The sequence below is a fragment of the Nomascus leucogenys genome, chromosome 22a (genome assembly GCF_006542625.1).
Source record: "Nomascus leucogenys isolate Asia chromosome 22a, Asia_NLE_v1, whole genome shotgun sequence".
In the NCBI taxonomy this organism is placed as follows: Eukaryota; Metazoa; Chordata; class Mammalia; order Primates; family Hylobatidae; genus Nomascus; species Nomascus leucogenys.
Genome location: NC_044402.1, coordinates 2625616 through 2653128, shown reverse-complemented (window position 1 = coordinate 2653128; position 27513 = coordinate 2625616). Strand labels below are relative to the sequence as shown.

General features: G+C 45.9%; 1 protein-coding gene and 1 non-coding gene across 3 annotated transcripts; both read left to right on the top strand.

The window, feature by feature from the left end:
- The first annotated feature begins 14816 nt into the window (after window positions 1-14816).
- On the top strand, window positions 14817-23862 carry EIF5 (eukaryotic translation initiation factor 5). Of its 2 annotated transcripts, XM_003276181.4 has the most exons (12): window positions 14817-14900; window positions 15039-15247; window positions 16308-16587; window positions 16692-16773; window positions 17339-17511; window positions 17776-17887; window positions 18976-19121; window positions 19387-19545; window positions 19820-19981; window positions 20285-20449; window positions 21074-21208; window positions 21604-23809. In XM_003276181.4, the coding sequence occupies exons 3-12, from the start codon at window positions 16516-16518 to the stop codon at window positions 21691-21693; spliced, it is 1296 nt and encodes a 431-aa protein (XP_003276229.1). In that variant the 5' UTR covers window positions 14817-14900; window positions 15039-15247; window positions 16308-16515; the 3' UTR covers window positions 21694-23809. The 2 variants fall into 2 exon arrangements, with proteins under 2 accessions (XP_003276229.1, XP_030660022.1); XM_030804162.1 differs by lacking the exons at window positions 14817-14900; window positions 15039-15247 and adding an exon at window positions 15458-15486 and having other exon boundaries at window positions 21604-23862.
- Window positions 18497-18622, top strand: LOC115832664. The gene has a single exon (XR_004028182.1). It is a non-coding gene; the product is annotated as a small nucleolar RNA SNORA28 (small nucleolar RNA).
- Window positions 23863-27513: the final 3651 nt, after the last annotated feature.

Here is a 27513-nt window from a genome sequence, read left to right as displayed (position 1 = left end):
CACCAATCTCTACAAAAAATAGAAAAATTAGCCAGGTGTGGTGGCGTGTGCCTGTAGTCCCATCTACTCAGGAGGCTAAGGTGGGAGGACCACCTGAGCCTGGGAGGTTGAGGCTGAGTGAGCCATGACTGTACCACTGCACTCAGGCCTGGGTGACAGAGCAAGACCCTGTCTCAAAAAAAAAAAAAAAAAGAACCACCCTCACTTCGATAGCACTGCCTGCATTACATATGGCACCATGATTCCCCTTTACTGAGACCCATCACAACCACATATGTCTCCACTGGCCAGGGATGGGCTATGAGAGCTCAAAAGAGGAAAATGTTATTTGGAGGAAGTGGGGAACCTGCAGGGCTCCCCCGAGCACATGCTGCCCTGAGGGTATGTCATTCCAAGGAAAAACTTTTTTTATTTGTTTTTGAGACGGAGTCTCACTCTGTTGCCCAGGCTGGAGTGCAGTGGCACGATCTTGGCTCACTGCAACTTCCACCTCCCAGGTTTAAGCAATTCTCCTGCTTCAGCCTCCCAAGTAGCTGGGATTATAGGTGCCCGCCACCACGCTCAGCTAATTTTTGTATTTTTAGTAGAGATGGGGTTTCACCATGTTGGTGAGGCTGGTCTCAAACTCCTGACCTCGTGATCCACCCACCTCAGCCTCCCAAAGTGCTGGGATTATAGGCGTGAGCCACCGTGCCCAGCCTGGAAAAAGGTACTTTGAAGCATAGTGCTGGTGAGCATGACATGTCTACGGAGGCCCTGCTCATCCCAGGCCTGCCAGTTTGTGCCCCGGGTTAGAGTTCTACTAAAACAATCTAAATTTTCACAGTACATGTTAATAACCTGAGAACCAAAGATAAAAATCTGTCTGTCTCAAGATGTGTGAAATTTCATAGAAGGCCAACAGAATCAGAGATACAATAATGTTCACAATAAATTCTTTAGACAATTTGATCCAAAGAACCAAATAAAAACACTGTCATTGCAATTTTATTTTATTTTACTTTTTTATTTTATTTTGTTTATTTATTTATTTTGAGATGGAGTCTCGCTCTGTCGCCCAGGCTTGAGTGCCGTGGCGCAGTCTCAGCTCACTGCAAGCTCCGCCTCCCAGGTTCACGCCATTCTCCTGCCTCAGCCTCTCCGAGTAGCTGGGACTACAGGCGCCCGCCACCACGCCCGGCTAATTTTTTGTATTTTTAGTAGAGACGGGGTTTCACTGTGGTCTCGATCTCCTGACCTCGTGATCCGCCCGCCTCAGCCTCCCAGAGTGCTGGGATTACAAGTGTGAGCCACCGCGCCCGGCCGAGTCATTGCAATTTTAAAAGGCTTGTAGGCACATAGTATGCATATCAGAATTTCTGCTGAACATTGAATGTTGGGTTTTGTTGGGAGGTGGCAGCTATCATTAAAATAGAAAAGTACTAGGAGCTGACTTGATCTGGGCAGTAACACAAAATTAAACAAATGTATCTACGTTAAAAAAAGAGTCAAATTCAAACTTGGAAGGATACATTATCTGAAAATAAAAAATGTTTCTAGCTGGCAGGGAAGTAGAAGAGAGCCCTGAAAATAATTGTCTAAGACCTGGATTCTAGACCAGCCCTTCCTAAAGCAGCCCATATCTTAGTCATGGTTTCTCTTCTGAAAAATAGGGGTTGAGACCAAAAGGCCTTCCATGTCCCTTCTAGATCTAAGCATCTCTCACTCTAAAACAGAAATTGCAAGCTGGGTGCAGCAGCTCACGCCTGTAATCCTAGCATTTTAGGAGGCCACAGCAGGCAGATCACCTGACCTCAGGAGTTCAAGACCAAGACAATGTGATAAATACAAAAAATTCGCCAGGCATGGTGGTGCACGCCTGTAATATCAGCTACTTGGGAGGCTGAGGCACGAGAATTGCTTGAACCCAGGAGGCAGAGGTTGTAGTGAGCTGACATTGCACCTCTGCACCCCACCTTGGGAGACAGAGTGAGACTCTGTCTCAAAACAAACAAACAAACAAATAAAAATTTAAAAAATATATATATATACAAAATTAGCCGGGCATGGCGGCCCATGCCTGTAATCCCAGCTACTCGGGAGGCAGAAGCAAGAGAATCAATGGAACCTGGGAGGTGGAGGTTGCGGTGAGCCAAGATTGCACCATTGCACTCCAGCCTGAGCAACAAGAGTGAAACTCTATCTCAAAAATAAATAAACAAATTAATTAAATTAAATTAAAAAGTGAAGCATAAATTGCAAACTGGTGGCCCACTGGCCAGATAAAATCCCTCCATGTTTTGTTTGGCCTGCATGGAGTTTTTGTTTTTTTCTGACGGAATATAAATGCCTCTAAATTGAGGCCCTCCAGTTTGCCACAATCACTGCCATTCCTTATTGCCTTGCCCCAGCCTGCTTCCCTCTTTGCCATCACCTGCTTGGCCCCTGAAGGACTCAGGCTTGGGACTGCCGCGCTATGGGGCTAAGGGATTTCCAGCACTGCACTTGTTCCCATTACCACTTAAACCCTACTGAAAGATGATCTCAATTTACTTTGGTTTCCACCTGCGTTGCTGAGCGAATTTCACAGCTTTACAATCTGGAGGGGGATGAGCAGCCTGTAGAGTACTATCATTCCTATTATACGGGACACTAATAGCTCAAAATACAAAAGAGACTTGTTCCAAGTCACAGAGTAAGTCAGAGAGTTAAAATAATTTCTGTTTGCCAAGGAAAGTTTTAATTTGAAAAATCTGGAAATATACAAACCAAAAGCAAATTTCATAGACACATGATTATAAGTAATATTTATGGTATACATCATGTTTAATTGCAGAAACGTAATCATTTATATATTCACCATTTTGTATATATTTGCTTTTTTTTTTAAGAGATGTGGGTCTCACTATGTTGCCCAGGTTGGAAAGAAGTGGCTATTCACAGGCGTGATCATAACAGCACAGCCTTGAACTGCTGGGCGCGCAAGTGGTCCTCTTGCCTCAGCCTCCCGAGTGTCTGGGACTATAGGTGTGCAACGCCATGCCCAGCTTTTATGTTGTATATATTTGGATATAGTCACTTAGGCTATTATTGTAGGGTAGTGGCTTTTTGTTATTGTGGTAAAATAATGGTTAAAGTTTACCATTTTAACCCTTTTCAAGTGTACAGTTCAGCGGCATTAAGTCTATTGTTCAACTCTCACCAACATTCATCTCCAGAACTTTTTCATCTTGTAAAACTGAGACTCCAAAACATTGAACCATGACTCCCTCCAGCCCCTGCCCCAGCCTTTCTGTCTCTGTGAATTTGCCTGCTCTAGGTACCTCATACTAATAGAATTCTATAGTAATTCTCCTTTTGAAACTGGCTTATTTCCCTTAGCTTAACGGATGAACCCTGAAGACATTATGCTAAAGGAAATAGACCAGTCATGGCTTTAAATTCTGCCTGTGATTTTATCGCAGCAAAGGTGTGTGTTAAAAATGGCTATGAACTTTGTAGATGCCTAGCAAGAGAGCATGGCATGTGAATGACCCAGCCCGGAAGACGTCCTTCTGCATGAAATACCCAAACATACAAGTAGCCTTTATGAGCTGAACTAAAAAAAGGATTTCTGAGCACAGGCTCCTGGCACATAAAGCTCAGAATAGCTGAGCTTCACTTACCAAGTATAACAGCACAAAATGTCACGCCGGGAATATTGAATGTGGGAGTTCACCGCTCAAGAAAAAAAATCCTTCACCTAATTTAAGGAAACCCTAAATGAATCCATTTTTTTTGTTGTTGTTAAAAACTCTATATTGCAACAGTCCCATCTGGTGCTAACTATATTTGCTTAGAGAAAGCAGTACCACAAAAGAAAGGTTATTTAGAGCATGCAAGAACATGACAGAGACCCAAGAAATTGACCCTAAACATGGACATAAATTTGTGTAAATGGAAGGTTAGAAACATCACATTCTGGGCCGGGTGTGGTGGCTCACAGCTGTAATCCCAGCACTTTGGGAAGCCAAGGTGGGTGGATCACTTGAAGCCAGGAGTTGGAGATCAGCCTGGCCAACGTGGTGAAACTCTCTACAAAAAATACAAAATACAAAATACAAAAATTAGCCAGGTGTGGTGACGCATGCCTGTAGACCCAGCTACTTGGGAGGCTTCAATCACTTGGACCCAAGAGACAGAGGCTGCGATGAGTCTAGATCAAGCCATTACACAAGACCCTGTCAAAAAACAAACAAACAAACCAAAAAAAAAAAAAAACACACACACAAACGGGCGCAGTGGCTCATGCCTGTAATCCCAGCACTTTGGGAGGCCGAGGCGGGCGGATCACAAGGTCAGGAGTTCGACACTCCTGACCAGGAGCCCAGCCAATATGGTGAAACCCCTGTCTCTATTAAAAATACAAAAATTAGCTGGGCATGGTGGTATGCACCTGTAGTCCCAGCTACTCAGGAGGTTGAAGCAGGAGAATCACTGGAACCTGGGAGGCAGAGGTTGCAGTGAGCTGAGATTGTGCCACTGCACTCCGGCCTGGGCGACAGAGCAAGACTCCACCTCAGAAAAATAAAAATAAAAAAAGAAATATCACCTTCTGGGTCAAGAAGATAATCAGATTCGTTTTACCTTATACCAGAAGCCCTTGCTTCTGTACCATCCGTCTCCTTGTAAAGATGGTCACCCGAGGAAATTGGCAGGATAGCCTGTCCTACCTTGTGAGGATATTTAAATGACTGCAGACTTGATTTCAGGAGAGTGACCAAAATATAGGTTAGTTTCCTGCTGTCCATATCACAAGAGAGGAGTCTGATGGGAAAGAGAATGCAGCCTGCCGTGCCTTACCAGGAAACACACGCTGTTCATCTATCAGGACCCTGCCTCCCGCCCATATCCACACACCAGCTTTGCTCAAGTGATCCTCCTGCCTCAGCCTCCAGAGTTGCTGGGATTATAGGTGGACAACACCGTGCCTGGTTTTTATTTTGTATATATTTGGATATAGTCACTTAGGTTTTAATTGTAGCCTCGGTCAAGCTATATAACCTCTCTGTGCCTCAGTTTCCTCATCTGTGCTGAAGTGGAGCAGCAACAGAATCTCTGTCAGAGGACTGCTATTGTGGGGATTCAGTGATTAGTGTATCTGAAGCAACAAGGCCACCAAACCACAGCTGCCACCGGGCACTGGCTGACACTTTGGGAGTCTCCCAGAGTGGATGATGAGCAAGGGCCATGCTCTACATTTCATGTGATTTGAGGTTTTTTTAAATCATGTCCCCAAAGCGATATGTTCTCTCACTAGACCCTCCAGAAGAAAAAACAAAACAAAACAAAATCTAGTATGTTTAACACCTAATCCCAGGTACCTGTGAATGAGACCTTATTTGAAAATAGGGTTATTGCAGATTTAATTGAGTTACAATGTGGTCATGCTGGAATAGGGCAGGTCCTTAATTAAATATGTCTGGTGTCCTTATAAGAAGAGACACAGAGGCCGGGTGCAGTGGCGAGGTGGTTCACACCTGTAATCCCAACACTTTGGGAGGCCGAGGCATGTGGATCATCTGAGGTCAGGAGTTCAAGACCAGCCTGGCCAAAATGGCGAAACCCCGTCTCTACTAAAAATACAAAAATTAGCCAGGCGTGGTGGCGGGCGCCTGCAATCCCAGCTACTGAGGAGGCTGAGGCAGGAGAATCGCTTGAACCTGGGAGGCAGAAGTTGTGGTGAGCCGAGATCGCATCACTGCACTCCAGCCTGGGCAACAAGAGCGACACTCCATCTCAAAAAAAAAAAAAAAAAAAAAAAAAGAGACGCAGAGAGGAAAACGCCAAGTGAAGATACTTTACACAAAGGCGATGAAACCAAGTGATGACAGAGGCGGATTTGGAGCTCTATGGCTGCAAGCTGAGAAACGCCAAAGACTGCTGGCAGCCACCAGATGCTGGAGAGTGCATCCAGCGGCCAACCCAAGGATTTTGTACCTTCTGGACTATGAAACTGTGAAAAAATGAATTTCTTTCTTTTTTTTTTTTTTTTTTTTTTTGAGACGGAGTTTCACTCTGTCGCCCAGGCTCCAGACTGGAGTGCCGTGGCATGATATCAGCTCACTGCACTCCAAGTTTTAAGCGATTCTCGTGCCTCAGCCTCCCGAGTAGCTAGCATTACAGGTGTCCACCATCACACCTGTTTAATTTTTCTATTTTTAGTAGAGATAGGGTTTCACCATGTTGGCCAGGCTGGTCTCAAACTCCTAAGGTGATCTGCCCGCCTTGGGCTCCCAAAGTGCTGAGATTACAGACATGAGCCACCGTGCCCGGCCAGAAACTAAAACTGAATTTCTGTTGTTTTAAGCCACACAGTTTCTGTTGCTTTGTTACAACAGCCCTGGGAAACAATGTCTTAGCTGTTTAAATCCTCTAGGGCTGGCAGATAGAGGGCATGTAATACATATCCATTGAATGAATGAATAAATGAGTAAAGATAAACACAGAGGTAAGGCAAGCAATAGGGAATAAATGATGGGGCAGGTGTGGGTGCACACACACACCTGGAGGGGGACAGTGCCCACACACACCTGGAGGGGGACAGAGCCTACATATACACCTGGAGGGGGACAGAGCACACGCACACCTGGAGGGGAACACTGCACATCCATAACTGGAGGGGGACAGAGCCCACGCACACCTGGAGGGGAGAGTACATGCACACCTGGAGGGGGACAGAGCCACGCACACCTGGAGGGGAGAGTACATGCACACCTGGAGGGGGACAGAGCCCACGCACACCTGGAGGGGGAGAGTACATGCACACCTGGAGGGGGACAGAGCCCACGCACACCTGGAGGGGACATAGCCCACGCGCACCTGGAGGGGACAGAGCCCACGCACACCTGGAGGGGACACAGCCCACGTACACCTGCAGGAGGACAGAGGACACGCACACCTGGAGGGGTACACAGCACACGTACACCTGGAGTAGGACAGAGCACATGTACACCTGGAGAAGGACAGAGCACACACATACCTGGAGGGGTACAGAGCACACGCACACCTGGAGGGGGAGAGCACATGCACACCTGGAGAGGGACAGTGCACAGGCACACCTGGAGGGAGACAGTGCACAGGCACAGCTGGAGAGGGACAGTGCACAGGCACACCTGGAGGGGGAGAGCACATGCACACCTGGAGAGGGACAGCGCACAGGCACACCTGGAGGGAGACAGAGCACACACACACCTGGAGGGGGAGAGCACATGCACACCTGGAAGGGGAGAGCACATGCACACCTGGAGGGGTACAGAGCACATGTACACCTGCAGGAGGACAGAGGACACACACACCTGGAGGGATACAGAGCATACGTACACCTGGAGGACAGAGCACACGCACACCTGGAGGGGGAGAGCACACGCACACCTGGAGGGGGACAGAGCACACATACACCTGGAGGGGGACAGTGCACACGCACACCTGGAGGGGGAGAGCACATGCACACCTGGAGGGGAGAGCACACACACACCTGGAAGGGGAGAGTACATGCACACACCTGGATAGGGAGTCACTCGTTCTTTTCTGTGAGCATTCAAGCCCCAACTTTGGGTCTAAAAGGTCAGCTGAAACTTGGCTCCTGGAAAATCTATCATGTGGGTATGTCCCAGAGTACAAGGGCTTCTGATTGTCCAAGGAACCAGAAATCTGAATTTTTAGGTGAAATCTTCCATGTTTTTCTTTTCTTTTCTTTTTTTTGAGACGGAGTCTCACACTGTCGCCCAGGCTATAGTGCAATGGCACGATCTTGACTCACTGCAAGCTCAGCCTCCTGGATTCAAGCAATTCTCCAGCCTCAGCCTCCTGAGTAGCTGGGATTACAGGCACCCACCACCACACCCGGCTAATTTTTTTGTATTTTTAGTAGAGACAGGGTTTCATCGTGTTAGCCAGAAAGGTCTCAATCTCCTGACCTCGTGATCTGCCCGCCTCAGCCTCCCAAAGTGCTGCAATTACAGGTGTGAGCCACTGTGCCCGGCCTAAAATCTTCCATGTTTTTCAATGCTGTCTTACAAAAGAAGTCCCCACTCTGGGGTCCATTTGCATCTCCAGTGTCTGGCATCCCCCAGGCAGGATATGCAGTGGCTGATGAAAATCTGCAGCATAAAGGAAAACGTATCCTCACAGGTCTGAAGACAGCACCCCTGAGTGGATCTTCCTGGACAGTGTTAGCTACCAGGGTTATGACTTGGATCCTGCCTCCTCTCATGTGAAACTTAAAAAAGCACTGGAGTAAAGGAAATCCAGCTGAGGGAAGAGAGGCAAATTCCTGGGACTTAGATGCACCACACAGGACTATTAGTCCCTAGTCAGGGGGAAGAGCTCTGAAGCTGGGAGTCAGGACACCTGACCCCCAGCTGGAGGCAAATCATCTCTCTGAGTCTCGGCTTCCTTGTCCATAAAATGAAGGAATAAAATGTATACTTGGCACCTCCCACAGTGTGAGGGGGACAGTGAGAGAGCATGGGCGGTGAGGCTTTGTCAGCATGGTAAGGCCATTGGCATCTTCCTAATTCTAACAGCCATGATCAGTCTAATGCCACTCCCACCACGTCGCCATTAGACCTGGGGACCACTTCTCCAACACACCCATTGGGGCAGAGATTTTGTTGTTCTTATCCACAAACAGACTATCTAAATTAGGGCAGCTCGAATATCTCAAAAGCTGCTGAAACTATGCTGACGGGAAGAAGAGTATTTAGGTTCCAACATCATGGGGGTCCCCCAGTTTTAAGGCACAGGACAGTCCTGGGATCAGCAGCTCCTGCATCCCCTGGGAATTTGTCACTGGGGTGCTGTGTGTGGCTTCAATGTGACCAAGACAACACCAGTCCAATATTGTAGGGCCTGCTCTGATCCATCCACGTTTCTCTGTCATCTGCTGCATGTAGGATGCTGCGCAGGCAGAATCAATGCCATTTTGCATATTTTTCTTTTTCCAGGAATGGGACAATGCAGGATGATTGCTGGGTGGGATCACAGCTCTACACTTCGGAAGAGGAAGACTTATGTCAATCTCCAGTGATCCCCCACCTGGACCCCTATCTTTCCTCAAACACCTCTGCTTCCTGCCTCTGTCCCTTTTGGAACTAAAGGCCTCTTCCTCAGCCAAAGTCCAGAGTCCTTTCTTCTCAAGCATGAGTCCCCTGCCCTCCAGTTGCTTGGCCCAATAAGGAAGTCAAAGAAGGAAACAGGCAACTGCAATCAAGTGACATGAATGCCAGTGGTGTGGGGTAGGTGCGGCCTGGCCATGGGATGGGCAGGTCACGAAGGCAGGGAGACATGCTGCTCAGAGGGTCAGAAATTTCACGAAGGGCAAGCTTCAGTGGGGCATCCAGCAAGCACATATTTGCCTCTACTTGTTTACATGTGACCTCCTGGGCAGGGTCTGTGAAGTAGGAGGGCCTGAACCCTCACTGCCTAGCACAGAATTATGTATTGATAGGGATGTAGTAGATTACCATGGTTTAGGACACCAGCCCTCAAGTCAACCGATGCCTCTGTACTCACTAGATAACCTTCAGTTCCCTTCCAGCAGCTTCAAATGTCTGCTCTATGAACACCCCTGTGACTGGCTGGCGCTAGAAGAAAAATTATGCATATATCCTGTAGCTTGTCCTGAAGTACGGGGGACAAGAACTTAAGTTAACAGTGTGCAGCTTTAAAAGTTGAGAGGTCGGGCGCGGTGGCTCACACCTGTAATCCCAGCACTGTGGGAGGCCGAGACGGGCAGATCACCTGAGGTTGGGAGTTCGAGACCAGCCTGACCAACATGGAGAGACCCCGTCTCTTACTAAACATACACAACTAGCCGGGCGTGGTAGCAGGTGCCTGTAATCCCAGCTACTGAGGAGGCTGAGGTAGGAGAATCACTTGAGCCCAGGAGGCAGAGGTTGCAAGAGCTGAGATCGTGCCACTGCATTCTAGCCTGGCAACCGAGCAAGACCCCGTCTCAAAAAAAAAAAAAAAAAAAGTTGAGAGGTGGGTGTCACAGAAGGGGACCAGCTGGCCAGCCAGACTGCCCCTCACAGAGTACAATACCTGAGTCCATTTGAGAGCCTACAGCTCAGAAAGACAAGGCTCTCAGTCCACGCAGAGTTGATCTTGATGGGGGGTGGGAAGGAGGGGACACTCATTCACGTTCAACAGAGTCACAGCCAATGTGTAAACAACCAGAAGGCCAGTTTACCAATCTACCTTTCCAGCAGCTATTCCTGTCTGTCATCAGGGCAGGCAATGAGGTGTGCAATTCATGCGCCCGTTCAACAAGGTTTTCACAAGCACCAAGTGTCCATTAGTTCATGGACTGTGAGCACCTGACTGGAGAGAATAATGCAGCCAAATGAGGTGGAGATCCAGAAAGGGGAAGTGGAACTGTGCAATGAGCTGGCGCCACACAAGCTGGAGTTCAAACGCTGTCCGGCATTTATTAGGGAGGCGACTTTGGGGAAAATTGCTTCACCTTCCTGAGTCTCCTTCCTCACCTGTAAAATGGGTATAACATCTCCTTACATGATTATTAAACAATGGGATTACATATGTAAAATGCCTAGTTTTGTTTGTTTTTGTATTTATCTGGAGAGGCTATGCCACATAATTTTTAAGGGAACAGGCTTTGGGATCAGACAGATCTGTCTTTAAATCTTAGCTCTGCCACTTACTAGGTACATGATTTGGGTAAGTTGCTTAATTTTTTTCCACTAAGCCTTGGTTCGCTCATTTCTAAAATGAAAATACAAATTCCTCATAGGGTCTGGGAAATAAGATAATGTATTCGAAGGACTTAGAAAACTCCTAGGATATGATAAGCATTTAACAAATGGTATTATTAAGAGTAATTTTTAGGTGCCAATATCCAGAATAAACAAGGAACTCAAACAACTCAGTGACAAAAAATAAATAAATCTGATTTTTAAATAGACAAAGGATCTCAATACATATTTCTCCAAGAAAGACATACAAGTGGCCAACACATGTATGAAAAAATGCTCAATGTTACTAATCAACAGGGAAACACAAATCAAAACCACGAAGACAAAAAATAACAAATGCGGGCAAACGTGCAGAGAAAAGGGAACTCTGTTGGTGGGGATGCACTGTTGGTGGGACGGTAAATTAGTACAGCCATTATGGAAAACAGCATGCAGGTTTCTCAAAAAACTAAAAATAGGGCCCGGCGCGGTGGCTCACGTCTGTAATCCCAGCACTTTGGGAGGCCGAGGCGGGCGGATCACGAGGTAAGGAGATCGAGACCATCCTGGCTAACACGGTGAAACCCCGTCTCTACTAAAAATACACAAAATTAGCCGGGCGAGGTGGCGGGCGCCTGTAGTCCCAGCTATGCGGGAGGCTGAGGCAGGAGAATGGCGTGAATCCCGGGGGGCGGAGCCTGCAGTGAGCCGAGATCGCACCACTGCACTCCAGCCTGGGCGACAGCAAGATTCCGTGTCAAAAAAAAAACCAAAAACAAACAAACAAACAAAAAACTAAAAATAGATCTTCCATATGATCCAGCAATCCCACTACTAGGTATTTATCCAAAGGAAATCAAATCAATATTATCAAAGAGATATCTGCACTCCCATGTTTGTTGCAGCACCAGTCACAATAGCAAAAGATATGGAATCAACTTAAGCATCCACCAACAAATGAATGGATAGGCTGGTTGCGGTGGCTCATGCCTGTAATCCCAGCACTTCGGGATGCCGAGGTGGGAGGATTGCTTGAGGCCAGGAGTTCGAGACCAGCCTGGGCAACATAGTGAGACACCCCCCACCGCCATCTTATTATTAAAAAAAAAAAAAAAGATAAAGAAAATGTGTTATAGGCTGGGCGTGGTGGCTCACGCCTGTAATCCCAGGACTTTGAGAGGCCAAGGCGGGTGGATCACACAGGAGTTCAAGACCAGCCTGTCCAATACGGTGAAACCCCGTCTCTACTAAAAAAATACAAAAATTAGCCAGGCGTGATGGCACACACCTGTTGTCCCAGCTACTTGGGAGGTTGAGGCAGAAGAATCGCTCGAACCCGGGAGCCGGAGATTGCAGTGAGCCGAGATCAGGCCACTTGCACTCCAGCCTGGGTGACACACTGAGACTCCGTCTCAAAAAAAAAAAAGTTTTACATATACTGGAATACTATTCGGTCATAAAAAAATAACGAAATCCTTTTATCTGAAGCAACATGGCTGAGACTGGAGGACAATATCATATTAAGTGAAATAAGTCAGGCACAGAAAGATAGATAGCACATATTCTCATTCATATGTGGGAGCTAAAAAAAATTTGAGTTCATGGAAGTAGAGAGTTGAATTGTGGTTTATTAGAAGCTGGGAAGGCTAGTGGGAGGAGAGGAGAGGGAGAGGTTGATACAAAATTGCAGCTCAATAAGTTCTAGTGCTATGTAGTATTTCAGGGTGAATATACTTAACAACAATCTATTGCATATTTTCAAAAAGCTAGAAGAGAGAATTCTGAATGTTCCCAACACAAAGAAATGATAAATATCTGAGGTGATGGAAATGCTGATTACTGTGCTTTGATCATTACACATTGTATACATGTACTGAAATATCACTTTGTATCCCACAAATGTATTATGTATTAACTAAAAATAAAAGGGAGAAAAAAACACAAAAGTCTAATTTTTTAAAGTTGTCCATGGTTGCATACAAATGAGTGGTACACATATTAAAAAGCAGTTAAAATTACTACAAACTTCAATGAAATTAAAAATTGTGCCACTAAACATACGAAAAAGGTAATTGCTTCGTGTTTCATTATTAAAACTTTTCTGAAAAGGAAGGCCTCTCACCTCAGACTAGTTTCGTGCCTATACTTTACAACAGAGTTTCTAAAATAACATCATTTTTGTGCTGCCAAGCAAAGTCAGATCTGTTTCAATATTGCTAAGTCATGCTCCACAGTGAAACAGCAGCAGCATGTCTGGGATCCCCTTTTCTAGTCTGTCTGATGGGAACCCTGGTACTCATTAAGGCACTGTGCATTTGGCTTAACAACTATACACCAAGGTACACACTGTGGGATTATAAAAGTCCCTGCCCTAAAGGACACAAATCACCTCTCAATTCTGGATCGTACCTTTATTTCTTCCTACCAACACTGCCAATTTTTAAGTTGTTTATAAAGCTTTTAGTTATGGAAGCACGATCTTGGATTTTGATAAAAATCAACATAGCTGCCAATTCTAACCTCAGTGCAAATGCAACTGGTCTAAAACAAAGGGCAGCCCCTTATCTACCTCATCCTGTCCTCAGCAACATTGCTCTTTTCCAGATCGGGAAACCTGCACGGCCGCTCAGGACTTCTCGATGACTGCACCTTAGAGACCAGAGTGCAGGTTAGCGGGGCTCTCCCTCCATCAGTCAAGTGAGGTCTTCAAACTTCAGGGTGAACTATGGATGTGTTTTTAAGACTCAAGTTTTCACAAAAAAATCCAAGTTTCAGAAAGAATGGAGAGTTTCAACATAACTAAAATGTGCCTCTCTCTAAATAATAATAATTTTCTTTTTTTTTTTGGAGACAGTCTCGCTCTGTTGTCCAGGCTGGAGTGCAGTGGTGTGATCTCGGCTCACTGCAACCTGTGCCTCCCGGGTTCAAGGATTCTCCTGCCTCAGCCTCCCGAGTAGCTGGGATTACAAGCGAGCCACCACACCCAGCTAATTTTTTGTGTTTTTAGTAGAGACAGGGTTCCACCATATTGGCCAGGCTGGTCTCAAATTCCTGACCTCAGGTGATCCGCCCACCTCAGCCTCCCAAAGTGCTGGGATTCCAGACGTGAGCCACCGCGACCGGTCTAAATAATAATAATTTTCAACGGAATACATTGGAATCTCATTATAAACGCCTGCTCTGGGCTACGATTTGCCTATCAAGGAATTCACAAGTCACAAAATGGAGGGGTGGACTCGACGTGATGCCCACTAGGAGCAAGGTGACAAGAAAAGCACGAAGGACAGCGCTTTTCCACCCTGGGAGCGCAGGGAGGCCTTCACCAGAAGGTGGGAACCCACCACGAAGCGCCTTCAGGAGGCCCCGGGATTCCAAACCAATTAAGGGCCTCCTCTTCCGAAAACGGGAGGCGACGCGCTGAGCTAAGCGCGCAGGCTGGGATGCGGGTCGGCACCGAGGCGGCGCGGCCTCGCAACCACCCTGGGCGGTCACTGGCGAGTCACGGGCTCGTTCCGCCAGCGGCCAATCCACCCCGAGTCCGAAACAGAAGACAGCCCTGGGATGAAAGACTCAGGCTTGGGGCTTAAGATGGAAAAACAATTCATTCCTCGAGGCCCGGAGACGGGCGTCCCGGCAGGACGGGAAAGGCAAACGAGCGCGCGCTGCGGGGAGAACGCGGTCGGGTTCCTCTCCCCGAAGGTGGCGGCCGCAAGAACACGGCCTCGAAAGCAATTTCGAGGACGATGGCTCCCGCGTCCCGGGAGTCGCAGCGACGCCGCGCCTTTGCCCAGACCCGGCGAGGGAGGAGACCAACCGCCATCTTTCCCGAAAGGCCCAAACCGACAAAGCACTGCCCCCGGTTCCCTGGCCCCGCTACCAGGGCCACTCCGGGTCTCGCGAGACCCAAGGGCTGCGCCGCGAAGACCTCTGGGAAAGGCGGGGGGAGGGGAGAGGAAGGAAGCGGGGCCCGGGCTGGAGGCGGGCCGAGGCCGCGAGTGGAGCCTCAGGAAGCAGAAGGGGCGCGGAAAGACGCGATTGACGTCGCAAGCGAGCCAATGACGAGCGAGCTGTGGCAGGCCTCCAGCCAATGGGCAGTGAGGCCTGACGCGGGGGGCGGACGCTGGGGCCGAGGGTAGCTTGAGCGCGGCGGCGGCGTTGTTCAGTCAGAGCGAGAACATTCCAGAGGTGAGTCTGGTGGAGGGGCGGCGGCCCCGCGCCCCCTGCCTGGTGCTTCCCGCCCCCTCGACCCCGCGGGCCGCTGGTTGGCGGGGAAGGCGCACCCCCCGACCGCCCGCGGCTCACGGCGCCGTCTCTCCGCGCCAGGTCGCCAGGCTCCGGCGCTGACGGGTGTGGACCGCGGACGTCGCTGGGACAGCCCCTCCCCGCTGCTCGGCGGCGGCACCTGGCCCGGCCGCTCCTCGCTGCGCTTCGCCTCCGCCTCCTCGGACTCGGACTCGGGTTTATATCGCGCCTCACTTCATCCCAGTCCCGGGCGAGCAGCGTTGGGTTTATGTCTTTATTTGACGAAAACGGTGAGTCGCGGGCGCGGCGGGCCAGGAGATGGCGGCCGCACAAGATGGCGGCGGCCGCCGCGTGACCCCGCCGCGGCGTGTGGCGCAGTTTGGGCGGACGGCGGGCGGGCGCGGGCCCGGGCACCGGCCGCCCCCTCCCCGCGCGCTCCCCGGCCCGGCCTCGCCCCCTCCCCGGCCTGGCGGGAGCGCGCCGCGCGTGCCCGCCGCTCGGGCTGACTCAGGCTTCAGCTGCTGCATTTGTGAGTCATCGCGCGCTCCGGGGCGGGGGCGGCCCGATCCCGGCACCCCTCGGCCGTGTGTCGCTTCCCGGCTGTGCACCCTCCGGGGCCGCCGGCTCTCGGGGGACGCGCTGGGGATGGGGCCAGACGCCCCGGTCGCGCGCCGTCCTCCTTCGCGGAGCTGCCCGGCTCGCCGGCCCCCGCGGAAACGCCTCGGAGCGCGGTAGCCATGGGGACCAGGGCGAAGGTTGACCGAGTGTTTATGTAGCGAGGAAAGAGGGAGGCCGGGCCGAGCCTGGCGTTCGCTCGCGCGCTCTTGCTTAATGGCACTTGGGGGCGAGCGCTGCGTTTAAGGAAGTGCTGCTTTGAAGTAAGCCGTGGTTGCCGAAGCAACAATTAGTTGTAGAGAACAGTTCCCTAGTTTGCCCTTAAAAATGATGGCGAACGGGGGTGTGCCTGAGAAGTTTGCTTATCCAGGAGGGGTGGGCGGCGGTGAGGGCTCGGGTTCGTTCTTCAGCACTTCCAGGATGGTCGCAGAGGCAAACCTGCTGATTGCCCTAGGTCCGATGGAAACTCACTGCGGCCGAGGCAGCACAGCTTGTGTTTGTTTTCTTGTCAGGCATTTCCCTACCAGAGTCACAGCTTAGTCGAAATGGAGGCCTTTTTATGTTTCCACAGACTGTACTGTGTTACATGAGAATGGCTGTTTGCATGTGATCTCAGATGCTTTTTAAGGTAGAATTAAGCAGAAGCATAACTAGGATGTAAAAGGAGGCGTTTCCATCCAGCGATGATGTTAAACCTTGGGGGATTTTTGTGTGTTCTTTCCCTTTCTCTTTCAGAGCTGTTGCGCAGCCATTGGTACCTGTATTGGGGAAACATAGCATACAAGCAAGAAGCTTACAGCCTCAGTGGCGAAAATTTTTTCATGTCAGAGACCGAGAACTCTTGCAGTCGTTTATGTCATCCCTTCTTCTCCAGACAGAAGATACCAAAAAGTTGCAATCAAAGATCTCTTCATCTTATTGATAAAGCCACTAATAAGCCAAAATGTCTGTCAATGTCAACCGCAGCGTGTCAGACCAGTTCTATCGCTACAAGATGCCCCGTCTGATTGCCAAGGTAATATAACTGCTCTTCAATTTAGTTGATAGCTGTTTTTGTAGAATTTTGAAGTTTGCGTGTGTCGGGGGAAACTGCACAACTAAAATTCTTACTTCCTTTAGGTTGAGGGCAAAGGAAATGGAATCAAGACAGTTATAGTCAACATGGTTGACGTTGCAAAGGCGCTTAATCGGCCTCCAACGTGTAAGTAAAGCTTGGAACGGTCCATAAAGGGCATATTATGGATAGAGTCTTCAAAGTCTTTCAGCTTCAAAACTTGTTCTAATTGTATGCTAGCTAATTAGCTTACAAGTTAAATGAGGAACCATGGTTTATTGGTTGCCATGAGTTTACAAAACTACCAGGGGAACACATTTAAAGAGTGGATGGCCGGGCGCGATGGCTCACACCTGTAACCCCCAGCACTTTGGAAGGCTGAGGTGGGCGGATCACGAGGTCAGGAGTTCTAGACCAGCCTAGCCAACATAGTGAAACCCTGAATCTACTAATAATACAAAAATTAGCCAGGCGTGGTGGCATGCGCCTATAGTCTCAGCTACTTGGGAGGCTGAGGCAGGAGAATCGCTTGAACCCCAGAAACGGAGGTTGCAGTGAGCTGAGACCACGCTGTTGCACTCCAGCCTGGGTGACAGAGTGAGACTCTGTCTCAAAAAAAAAAAAGGGGGGGGGGGGTGTTCATACAAATGTGAGTGAGTAGCCAAAGATCTAGTTAACTGTAATGATCCAAACTCTTCTTTCATTCAAATAGATCCCACCAAATATTTTGGTTGTGAGCTGGGAGCACAGACCCAGTTTGATGTTAAGAATGACCGTTACATTGTCAATGGATCTCATGAGGCGAATAAGCTGCAAGACATGTTGGATGGATTCATTAAAAAATTTGTTCTCTGTCCTGAATGTGAGAATCCTGAAACAGATTTGGTAAGTGCTTTTGTGGTTGTCAAAAGAAGAAGCCATATACCTACTTTTGTGATACCACTAAGTCACCTTCCTGAGAAGGCAGAGCAAATGTAATTTTAAATCAAACACAAAACTCCAGTTTTGGAGATATTTCCATTCTTTTAAGGTAGGTCACTGTGTGAAAAAAGTTTTCTTTGCATGTGAAGCTGTCTGTGGTTTAGATGTCTTCTGATTAGATATTTTCATGTTATATTATCGATAACGTATTTGTTATTTTTTTGGCAGCATGTCAATCCAAAGAAGCAAACAATAGGTAATTCTTGTAAAGCCTGTGGCTATCGAGGCATGCTTGACACACATCATAAACTCTGCACATTCATTCTCAAAAACCCACCTGGTGAGTCTTGCATGATGAACTCCTAAGATCCTAAGATAAGTGACTAACTGTTGGGAACAAAATAGAAGGTTTTTTTGTAATAGGAATGTAAGGGAGACTGGGCACGGTGGCTCATGCTTGTATTCCCCGCATTTTGGGAGGCCAGGGCAGGCACATCACTTGAGGCCAGGAGTTCAAGACCAGCCTGGCCAACATAGTGAAACCCGTCTATTAAAAACACAAAAATTAGCTTAGCGTGCTGGTGTGCTCCTGTAATCCCAGCTACTCGGGTGGCTGAGGCATGAGGGTTGCTTGAACCTCGGAGGCAGAGGTTGCACTGAGCTGAGATCGTGTCACTGCACTCCAGCTTGGACAACAGCGACTCTGTCTCAAAAAAACAATATAAGGAACCTTTTAGTCCTTGTAGTATATTTTATCAAATCTAAGTGTATTGTTAATTACCATTAAAGGTGAAAAATAGGCTGCCAATTAAACTGTGTCATATCAGTTAAGACAGATTATCTGAGGGTAGATTAAGCAATGACTAAAATTCTGCTGGAAACCCAGGAAAGGATCTTCTACTGGCATTGTTTGGTAAAGAGGGCCCTCTTCATTTAACTTGAGTATTGCAAGCAACACTCTGTGGCAGATGATCAAAACTGTCTGACACAATTTGAGCTTGCTATAGCAAGAAAGTCTAACCTATTCCGGTGTTCTCTCTTCCATGAGACAAGCCGTTATATAGACTTAAACAGTGTTCCACCTGTTGGCTAAAGCTGGGTTGAGTTAATGACTTTGTTCATGAGGGATGACAGAGAGGGATCCTTAGGGCCACCTCTCTAGTGGAGGCATCATCACTTCATCTTAATCTTACCTAGCAGTTACAATACTCCTAATATTTTGTGTCACTCCATTCTTAGACTGACATTCTTAAGTATGAAATACTTAAGAATTTGATCTGTGAAGCCTCTTAGGTAGCATTGTGTGTGCTGTATGGTTTTTCTGAGGGGATCCATAGGAAAATAAGGGCAGGGTTTTAAACGTTAATGATGGGCAGTGAGGTAATGTAAGTTATGGAGTTAAATTTTTATTTTCCTTTTTTTCTGAAGAGAATAGTGACAGTGGTACAGGAAAGAAAGAAAAAGAAAAGAAAAATAGAAAGGGCAAAGACAAGGAAAATGGCTCCGTATCCAGCAGTGAGACACCACCACCACCACCACCACCGAATGAAATTAGTCCTCCTCCACATACAATGGTGAGTACAGGGTTGATGGCCTAGTGGGCACTAAAGTTGTGTAAAGTATATGGCATTTGGTTGAGGTGGGTGGAAGTGTTGAAACTAGCCTTCAGTGTGTAATATACTAATATTTTGGATTTCAAGTACTGTTGGTTGTTTGAATTAAGGTGAACCCAATTTTGGTGGGAGATGGACTTGATGCCATTAACTTGGCAAAATCTGAACCTCTTTTTTTTGTTTGTTTTTAAGGCCTTTGATCAAGTAGCTCTGTTTTCGTAAACAGGAAGAAGAGGAGGATGATGACTGGGGAGAAGATACAACTGAGGAAGCTCAAAGGCGTCGAATGGATGAAATCAGTGACCATGCAAAAGTTCTGACACTCAGTGATGATTTGGAAAGAACAATTGAGGAGCGGGTCAATATCCTGTTTGATTTTGTTAAGGTAAAACATTTGCTTGGTCTGTAAATCAGCTTCATCCCAGCCTTGTTTGTGCCTTTAGATATGTGATACTTTAGCAGTGTAGTTAGGATTACTCTAATGCACGACTTTTTAGAACTCTTGTTCATTTAAACATTTTTTGTGCGTGATTCCAGGCACTATGTGTCACAACTGCCAAATTAGGAAAAATATGTCCATCAGAGCAAGGACTGGCTGGTATCTTGAGCCTGGCAAAGTATGCCTCCATTGCACTGAATTGTTTTCCTTTTATTTGCAGAAAAAGAAAGAAGAGGGTGTTATTGATTCATCTGACAAAGAAATTGTTGCTGAAGCAGAAAGACTGGATGTAAAAGCCATGGGCCCTCTTGTTCTGACTGAAGTTCTTTTTAATGAGAAGATTAGAGAACAGATTAAGAAATACAGGCGCCATTTCCTACGAGTAAGCAAATTGCTCTGGATTCATAAATGAGATTACAGCTGTGTGGCTTTCGAGATGGTCATTTTAACCACTTTTGCTTGTCCTGTCATGCTTGAAAGTGGGGAAATTGACCCACCTTACAAGCCTCTGAGTATCTGAAAGTGCCGTACCTAGGCCCTTATAAAGTAATAGGGATGTTTATGCGTTGACCTTTTTGAACCACTATGGTATGGGCCATGCATTTGCGGACACTCTTATTTGGGTAATAGAGTTGTCAACTTAGAACATAAAAAAGCTTGTTAACACCAAGGTGTCTATTTGCAGTTTTGTCACAACAACAAAAAAGCTCAACGGTACCTTCTTCATGGTTTGGAGTGTGTGGTAGCAATGCATCAAGCTCAGCTTATCTCCAAGATTCCACATATCTTGAAGGAGATGTACGATGCAGACCTTTTAGAAGAAGAGGTCATCATCAGCTGGTCGGAAAAGGTGGGGAATACATAGGTGGGCTGTTCAAGGTCACAAGTTTTGGGGGCATTTTTTGGTTGGTTGGTTGTTTTTGGAGACAGTCTCACTCTGTTGTCCAGGCAGGAGTACAGTGGTATGATCTCGGCTCCCTGAAACCTCCGCCTCCTGGCTTCAAGTGATTCTCCTGCCTCAGCCTCCCGAGTAGCTGGGATTGCAGGCACCTGCGATCATGCCCAGCTAATTTTTGTATTTTTAAGTAGATGGAGTTTTACCATGTTGGCCAGGTTGGTCTCGAACTCCTGACCTCAGGTGATCCACTGGCCCCCCAAAGTGCTGAGGTTACAGGTGTGAGCCACTGCGCCCAGCCGTTCACAAGTATTGAGACAGGGTTTTGAGATGAAAAAAAAAAAGTCTGATACCTATAGCTAAAGTTCAGTCCCTGTGCTGTAGATTGTGATTCGCACCATGTCAGCTTTGTAGTCATAGCAGACTGCTGAGACTAATGTGTTCACTGAGTACATTGATTCTGTTTGAGGATTCAGACTTGTTAGGACCCAGTCCCCTGAGCTCAGTAAGGGGGATTGTATAAATAATCAAAAGTTGTTAAAAGTTTTCAACTAAGAGACTTGTACTCACATTTTTTAGGCTTCTAAGAAATATGTCTCCAAAGAACTTGCCAAAGAGATTCGTGTCAAAGCAGAACCATTTATAAAATGGTTAAAGGAGGCAGAGGAAGAATCTTCTGGTGGTGAAGAAGAAGATGAAGATGAGAACATTGAGGTAAACATTAGGGGAGGGGAGGGTATTGGATACAGTGCTGGCGATGGGTGTTTGAGATTAAAAAGGTTTGTGAGGAGTGATAAAATGGCAGTTTGGGGTAATTTCAAGTTTAGAATTTAAGATGCAATAAAATACAGCCTCTCAATAATTTGGAAAATAATAGGGTGATGGAAACTTCCTACTCCTACACATTATAGTCTATAAAAAACTTTTAAAATGCTCTTAGACTGGAACTTGTGTAAGAGAACTTGCAGTGTTTGCATAACAAAGCTGTTCCGTGAAGAAGAAATAGCTGTATCTAGGCAGTTTTCCTCCTCTGTGACCACAATTTACATTGATTTGTTTTATAAACAGATTTATCAGCTTATGTTGAATAAAATCATTCCTCTTATCAGGTGGTGTATTCGAAGACTGCCAGTGTACCGAAAGTTGAAACTGTAAAGTCAGACAACAAGGATGACGACATCGATATTGATGCCATTTAAAGGGATGGATGCAACCTAGCTTAACAGTATAATGCTGCAAATTTTTCTCCATTATCAGCCAGAAGTGCAACATGTATGTGCAAAAGCTAAAATGGCTTAACATCATGCTACACTTTACACTAAAAATCTATTACTGTGAGTGGTCTGTAATTAAGCCCAATGAGACATCTAGGGAGTCCATACACATCAGTGAGCAGATGTAGTTTGCTTATTTATAGCATGTTTCTTTTTGAAAAAACTAGTGGTGGACACATTTGGATCACATTTATACAGTTATAAAAATAAAGATTTGATTTTGGTCATTCTTCAGATGTTTGGCTCTGAATGACTTAAGCTGAAGTAACTGGCTCCTTATTTTAAATATTGTGCCATCATTTCACCTGATGAGCATTCTTGGAGCCTGCCAGATATTGTTAGGTCCTGGGGCTGCAAAGAGGTCTTCAACAGGATGTAAAGCAAACTTAATTGTAATTAATTTATTCAGCCCATTAAGAAAGTACTAAAGTTTTATCTCTATAGTTCCTCAAATTGGCATCTGGTAATGTACATTGTGGGGTAGACTGATAATCAAATGACAGTGCAACATCTTATCAAGAAGTAAATATGACCTGAGTGTCCTATAAATAATGTAAGAGCAGGATTTGAAACTTGGAGAACTGTTTTCTCATTTCATGTACACTTGCCCCAAATTGTAGTCTTTGAAGTTGTGTGCATTGCACGTTGGATGAGCCAGGGAAATTATTACATTAACAAGCATTTTGTGTGTATGTAGTAGTTACTTTGTACTGAGAGAACTTGCTTTGGGGTGCAATTAAACAATAAACTGATTTTATTTGGGAGAAACAGGGAAGGGTGCACTTAACAAGCAACCTAAGCATGATTTTTCAGCTTTTGCCCTTAGGGTTTAAATTACAATTCCAAAATGTTAAACATACTATATCTTTTTGTTCAGTGTGGCTTTAATTTTCCCATTTTAGGTTTGTTCTGTAATGCCTTTTACATTTGGATACATAGTTTATGCTTTTTAGATTTTGGTTGCTTTCTTGCCAAAATAAGTGTTAACTGTGTTTCAAACTTGATTTTCTTTTTTTTTTTTTCCTTCTAGAATGTCTTATTTAAAAAGAAAGCTAAAAGTATACTTCTAAGTCAGAGCCTCTATTTTGGTGTAAGACTTGGGATATTTTTTACTTCACATTGAATATAGCCAGGCACCCAAGAAGTCTGATGGCCACCTGAGTGCAGGTGACAAGGACCTGACAAGAACCCATGCAGGGCTTTAGATTTGGACACACAAGAATTGATAACTTCCTCGTGAACTCCTTGCCTGATCTAAACTCATGATGGGTTCTGTCTGTGTTTGAGTAATCATCTTCAAGGTTAAACCTGTTGGCAGTTACCCCTTTTCACAAAGTGCACAGTGGGAATCGAGAATCGATAGGGTTAATTTTGGAGCAGTGGCTTATACCATTCACCTGTTTTTTTGTGACTTACTTCACAGATAATGAGACCTTAATAAGAAATAGGCATAAAAAATTTTTCACATTGAAATGATACAAACATTTGATGTAATAAAATCTTGTTGGCTTGATATTTCAAGGAATTGAAACCTAGCAGTCTTACTGGAGATACAAAAGTTGGTCTCCAGCTGCCTTTGATAGATTCGGGTGCAAGTGGAGCAGGAGCCATATACCTGGAGGGAATGTGCTTTGTCACACCAAAGAGGATTTTTTTTCTTCAAACTTGTATGTTGCCTAGGTTTCAAATTCTTTGCCGCAAGGCTGATTTGCTTTCATTAACTGGAATTCTGTAGGAGATACTGGTGACCTAAGCTAAGTTGCACTCAACATACTCAGTGTCAAGCTAATGAGGTTCTATTATAAAGCTTTTACTTTTAATCTGAGGGAAAACATGTTCAGGGCTTCTAGAACACTAAAAAATTTGGCTTAAACCAGTGTTCAGTCTGGTGCCAAACTTCCAATGGAATACAAATTCACATAATCTGAACTTTGTTCACAGGTTATCCTAATAGAGTAATTCTTCACTTTGCTCTATTGAACTGTCTTAAGGATTTGTTTAAACAGCTAAGTTACTTGATTAAAATAATGATAAAATTGTATTTTGTCTCTGCTTTAATATTAAAATTAACTTAAGTTTTCATTTTATAATGAGATCAAAGCATTGGAATCTGACCTGTTTTGTAGCTGTTGCTTTGGATTTGTGTTGGATGTATCCTGCAGTTAACACTTGCCAGCCCCACTCACAAAAGTTGTTCATTTCATTGGGTCACTGGCTTTATTTGCTAGTCTTGTGGTCTGTGAACTGAGAATCTGCCTCAATTTTATTTCTTGAAATCTTGGCAGGTACTTAATAGGGAACTCAGACTTCAAATATACAGGTATGTAACTGAATAATTGTATATATCTCTAGTTAAGAATGAGAGAATGGGGAGGTTTGCTTTCTAAACCAGTACATTCTGAAGTTGACTTAAAAATTTTTAGTGTGGGTCCTAAAGTTTAGAGATGGGCAAGGAGGTCTCTGATCCACTGCTTCCCACTTGAGAAGGGAGGGGTATCAAAATTGAGCCCCAAGCTGTTGGTTCCAGTGTACCAGGTGCTGACTTTATGCCTTTGGCCTGGAGATGGCAGAAGTGAAAGCTGGCCATCTGCAAAAAGCAGATAAGTGAATTTGAACCTTTTGCATTTTGTTAGCTCAGTCAGTCCTCATGGTCCTGAGGCATAGGTGCTGTTGTACCAAGGTCACTTATCTAACAAAATAACCAACCCTTCATGTATTTTAAATTTCTCTGACAAGTCTGTAGACAATCCTTATCTAACCAACTATTTTCCTAATTGCTACAGCCTGACCTACCAGTATTCCAGAGTAACCAGCAAATGCAAAGTTGACCTTGTTCCTGCATCGTCTTTGATGGTTCAAATTTCAGCCTCCCTGACTACTCCAAAGCCAGAGCAGTCTTAGTAGCAGAAACAGTGTTGCACTTTTGTCTACTTCCTAGCATGTGCTGTGTGACCCCAAGGGGTCAGGGAGTCACTTGGTCATCTCTGTCCGCAGTACAGATCTTGATTCATAATGACTTCCATAAGTGAGGTGACAGCAGATGACTTGCCAGTGGTCTCATTGTAGGTTTGTGCACCAGAGTGACCCTGTGAGCCTTTGTTAATAGGTTGGGAGCTCAGGGTTTATGTCCATCTATCTGGTCTAGCCAAACAGTTTTTTCTGGGAATCAAATTTCTGTGGTTTTTATGGGCAGAAATTTAAGGACTTGTGTGTGCTGGGATGTGAGAATAGAAGCTACAGAGTTCTGTTTTTGGGGCCTAGACTGGGAGGTGCAATGTCGACCTCGAGGTGAATGGTAGGATCTGAGTTGACCCTGCTGTTTGGTTATGCAGTCAATTATTTCTTTTTAAGAGGAGGAGGATTCACTTGGGTATTGGGATCAAATCTGGATTCTGTCCTGGGCCTTACTGTAAAACTAGGGGACTGCCTTTCCATATCTGGTGGGGGTGGAGACCCTTGTGTGCAGCAGTCAGAAGCAATGCCTGGCTGGGGCAGTAGGGGAAATTCCACCCAATTTTGCTGTGAGCTTAAAACCTCTTTTTAAAAACGGTCAATTAACTAAAAAAAAATCAAGTCTTTTCGTTTAGGAGAGTAGAAAACAATTAACTAAAAAGGGAAATCTGAAAGAGATGTATTAAGTTAACATTTTTAAAAATCCAAATGAAAGTAAATGGAATAAATCTGTCAGGTAAAGGACAAGTTGTAAACTTGGATTTTTAAGTCTAGCACTACGCTGTTTACAAGAGCATCACCTAAAATGTGACAAAAGATACTGAAAGGATGAGAAAAGGTATAGTAGACATACAGTAACCAAAAATGTAGCTCTTTGAATCTCAGAAAAAAAGATTTTAATAAAGTGAAAGTTGTCAGAATCAAAATGGAGTCACTTGTGTTCAAGAAACAAAAAAACAAAACAACTGGAACAAATAGAGTAGGGTTTGCAGTCTTTTGTGATAGTGAAGGGTCTCATGCTGGTATGCCCAATAACCAAATTATCACAAAAGATTGCAAAAACAGCCTTGCACAAAAAGCATCACAGCCTTACACAGAAAATACTTCAAGGACATCTACCCAGCAACATCGTGTCCAGCTGTGGACTTGCATTACCCTTGTTATGGATCTTTGTAGCCACAAGTAGTAATCTCAAAACAGTTATGTAATCTTCATTTATCGTTTAAAAGCCATTCTTGGCCACACGTGGTGGCTCACGCCTGTAATACCAGCACTTTGGGAGGCCGAGGTGTGTGGATCACGTGAGGTCAGGACTTTGAGACCAGCCTGGCCAACATGGTGAAACCCCGTCTTTATTTAAAAAAAAAATACAAAAATTAACTGGGTGTGGTGGCATGTGCCTGTAATCCCAGTCACTCAGGAGGCTGAGGCAGGAGAATCGCTTGAACTCGGAAGGTGGAGGTTGCAGTGAGCCGAGACAGCGCCATTGCACTCTAGCCTGGGCAACAAAAGCGAAACTCCCATCTCAAAAACAAAACAAAAAACTTCATACTGTTAGGTTAAAATTTTTGCAAAGCCTGGTACAATAGCTTACACCTGTAATCCCAGCACTGTGGGAGGCCAAGGTGGGCAGGTCACTTGAGCCCAGGAGTTCGAGACCAGCGGGGCAACATGGTGGAACCCCACCTTTACTAAAAATGCAAAAAATTAGCCAGACGTGGTGGCATGCGCCTGTAGTCCCAGTTACTCAGGAGGCTGAGGAAGGAGGATTGCTTGAGCCCGGGAGGCAGAGGTTGTAGTAAGCTGAGATCATGCCACTGCATTCCAGCCTGGGTGACAGATTGAGACCCTGTCTCAAAAAAAGAAAATTTTTTTTGCAGAATGGCAGGGCAGCGTGGCTCATGCCTGTAATCCCAACACTTTGGGAGGCTGAGGTAGGAGGATCACTTGGGGCCAGGAGTTTGAGACCAGCCTGGGCACCAAAGTGATACACTGTCTCTACAAAAAAACTGAAAAATTTAGCCAGGCACAGTGGCTTGCGCCTGTAGTCCCAGCTACTCGAGGCTAAGGCAGGAGGATCCCTTGAGCCCAAGAGTTTAAGGTTGCAGAGAGCTATGATCGTACCACTCAGTCCAGCCTGGGTGTCAGAGCAAGACCCTGTCTCAAAAAAAGAAAATTTACAGAAGTACAACTCCTAACAGAATAATGCTGGCCTGGCGCTTTGAAATGATTGCAAAAAAACTATGGAACAGACAAAATTGAACTCAATAATGGACTCTAGGTAGACTTAGCTGACAGCCACTCCCTTCAAACCTCCTTTGTTGTTCATAGGTGGCTAGAAGGGTTTTGACACTGGCTCCTAGTCACCAATCACTCCCTGCAGTGTGGGACAAGACTGGCAACCAACCAGGACAGATCCATCCTGATATCAAGGGACAATCAAAACCTAACCATAGGATGATTGACCAGTGATGTTTTCAGAGAAAGATGTTGACCAGAAGGGGGAAATGTGAAGGCTGTCAGAATGAGAATGGAGTCAAACACCAAACAAAAAAAAACCTCTGAGAAATAGAGCCAGGTGAGGCTGTGAAGAGAGCATTCTCATGCTTGTTTGTCCTATCACGACTATCAACTAAATGATCACAAAAGACTGCAAAAACCACAACCTGCACAAAGGCCGTCACAACCTTCCACAAATAATACTTCTGCAAGGACATCTACCCAGCAACTGCCTGTCCAACCCTGGACCAGCATCGGCCTTGTTATTGACCTTCGTGGCCAAGGCTGATTATC

Excerpts from the sequence above, each read along its gene's own strand:
- EIF5 (XM_030804162.1), top strand. The coding sequence starts at position 16,516 with ATGTCTGTCAATGTCAACCGCAGCGTGTCAGACCAGTTCTATCGCTAC. Across the intron at positions 17,512-17,775 it reads AGAATCCTGAAACAGATTTG|CATGTCAATCCAAAGAAGCA; the intron begins GTAAGTGCTTTT and ends TTTTTTTGGCAG. Across the intron at positions 19,546-19,819 it reads TCCTGTTTGATTTTGTTAAG|AAAAAGAAAGAAGAGGGTGT; the intron begins GTAAAACATTTG and ends TTTTATTTGCAG.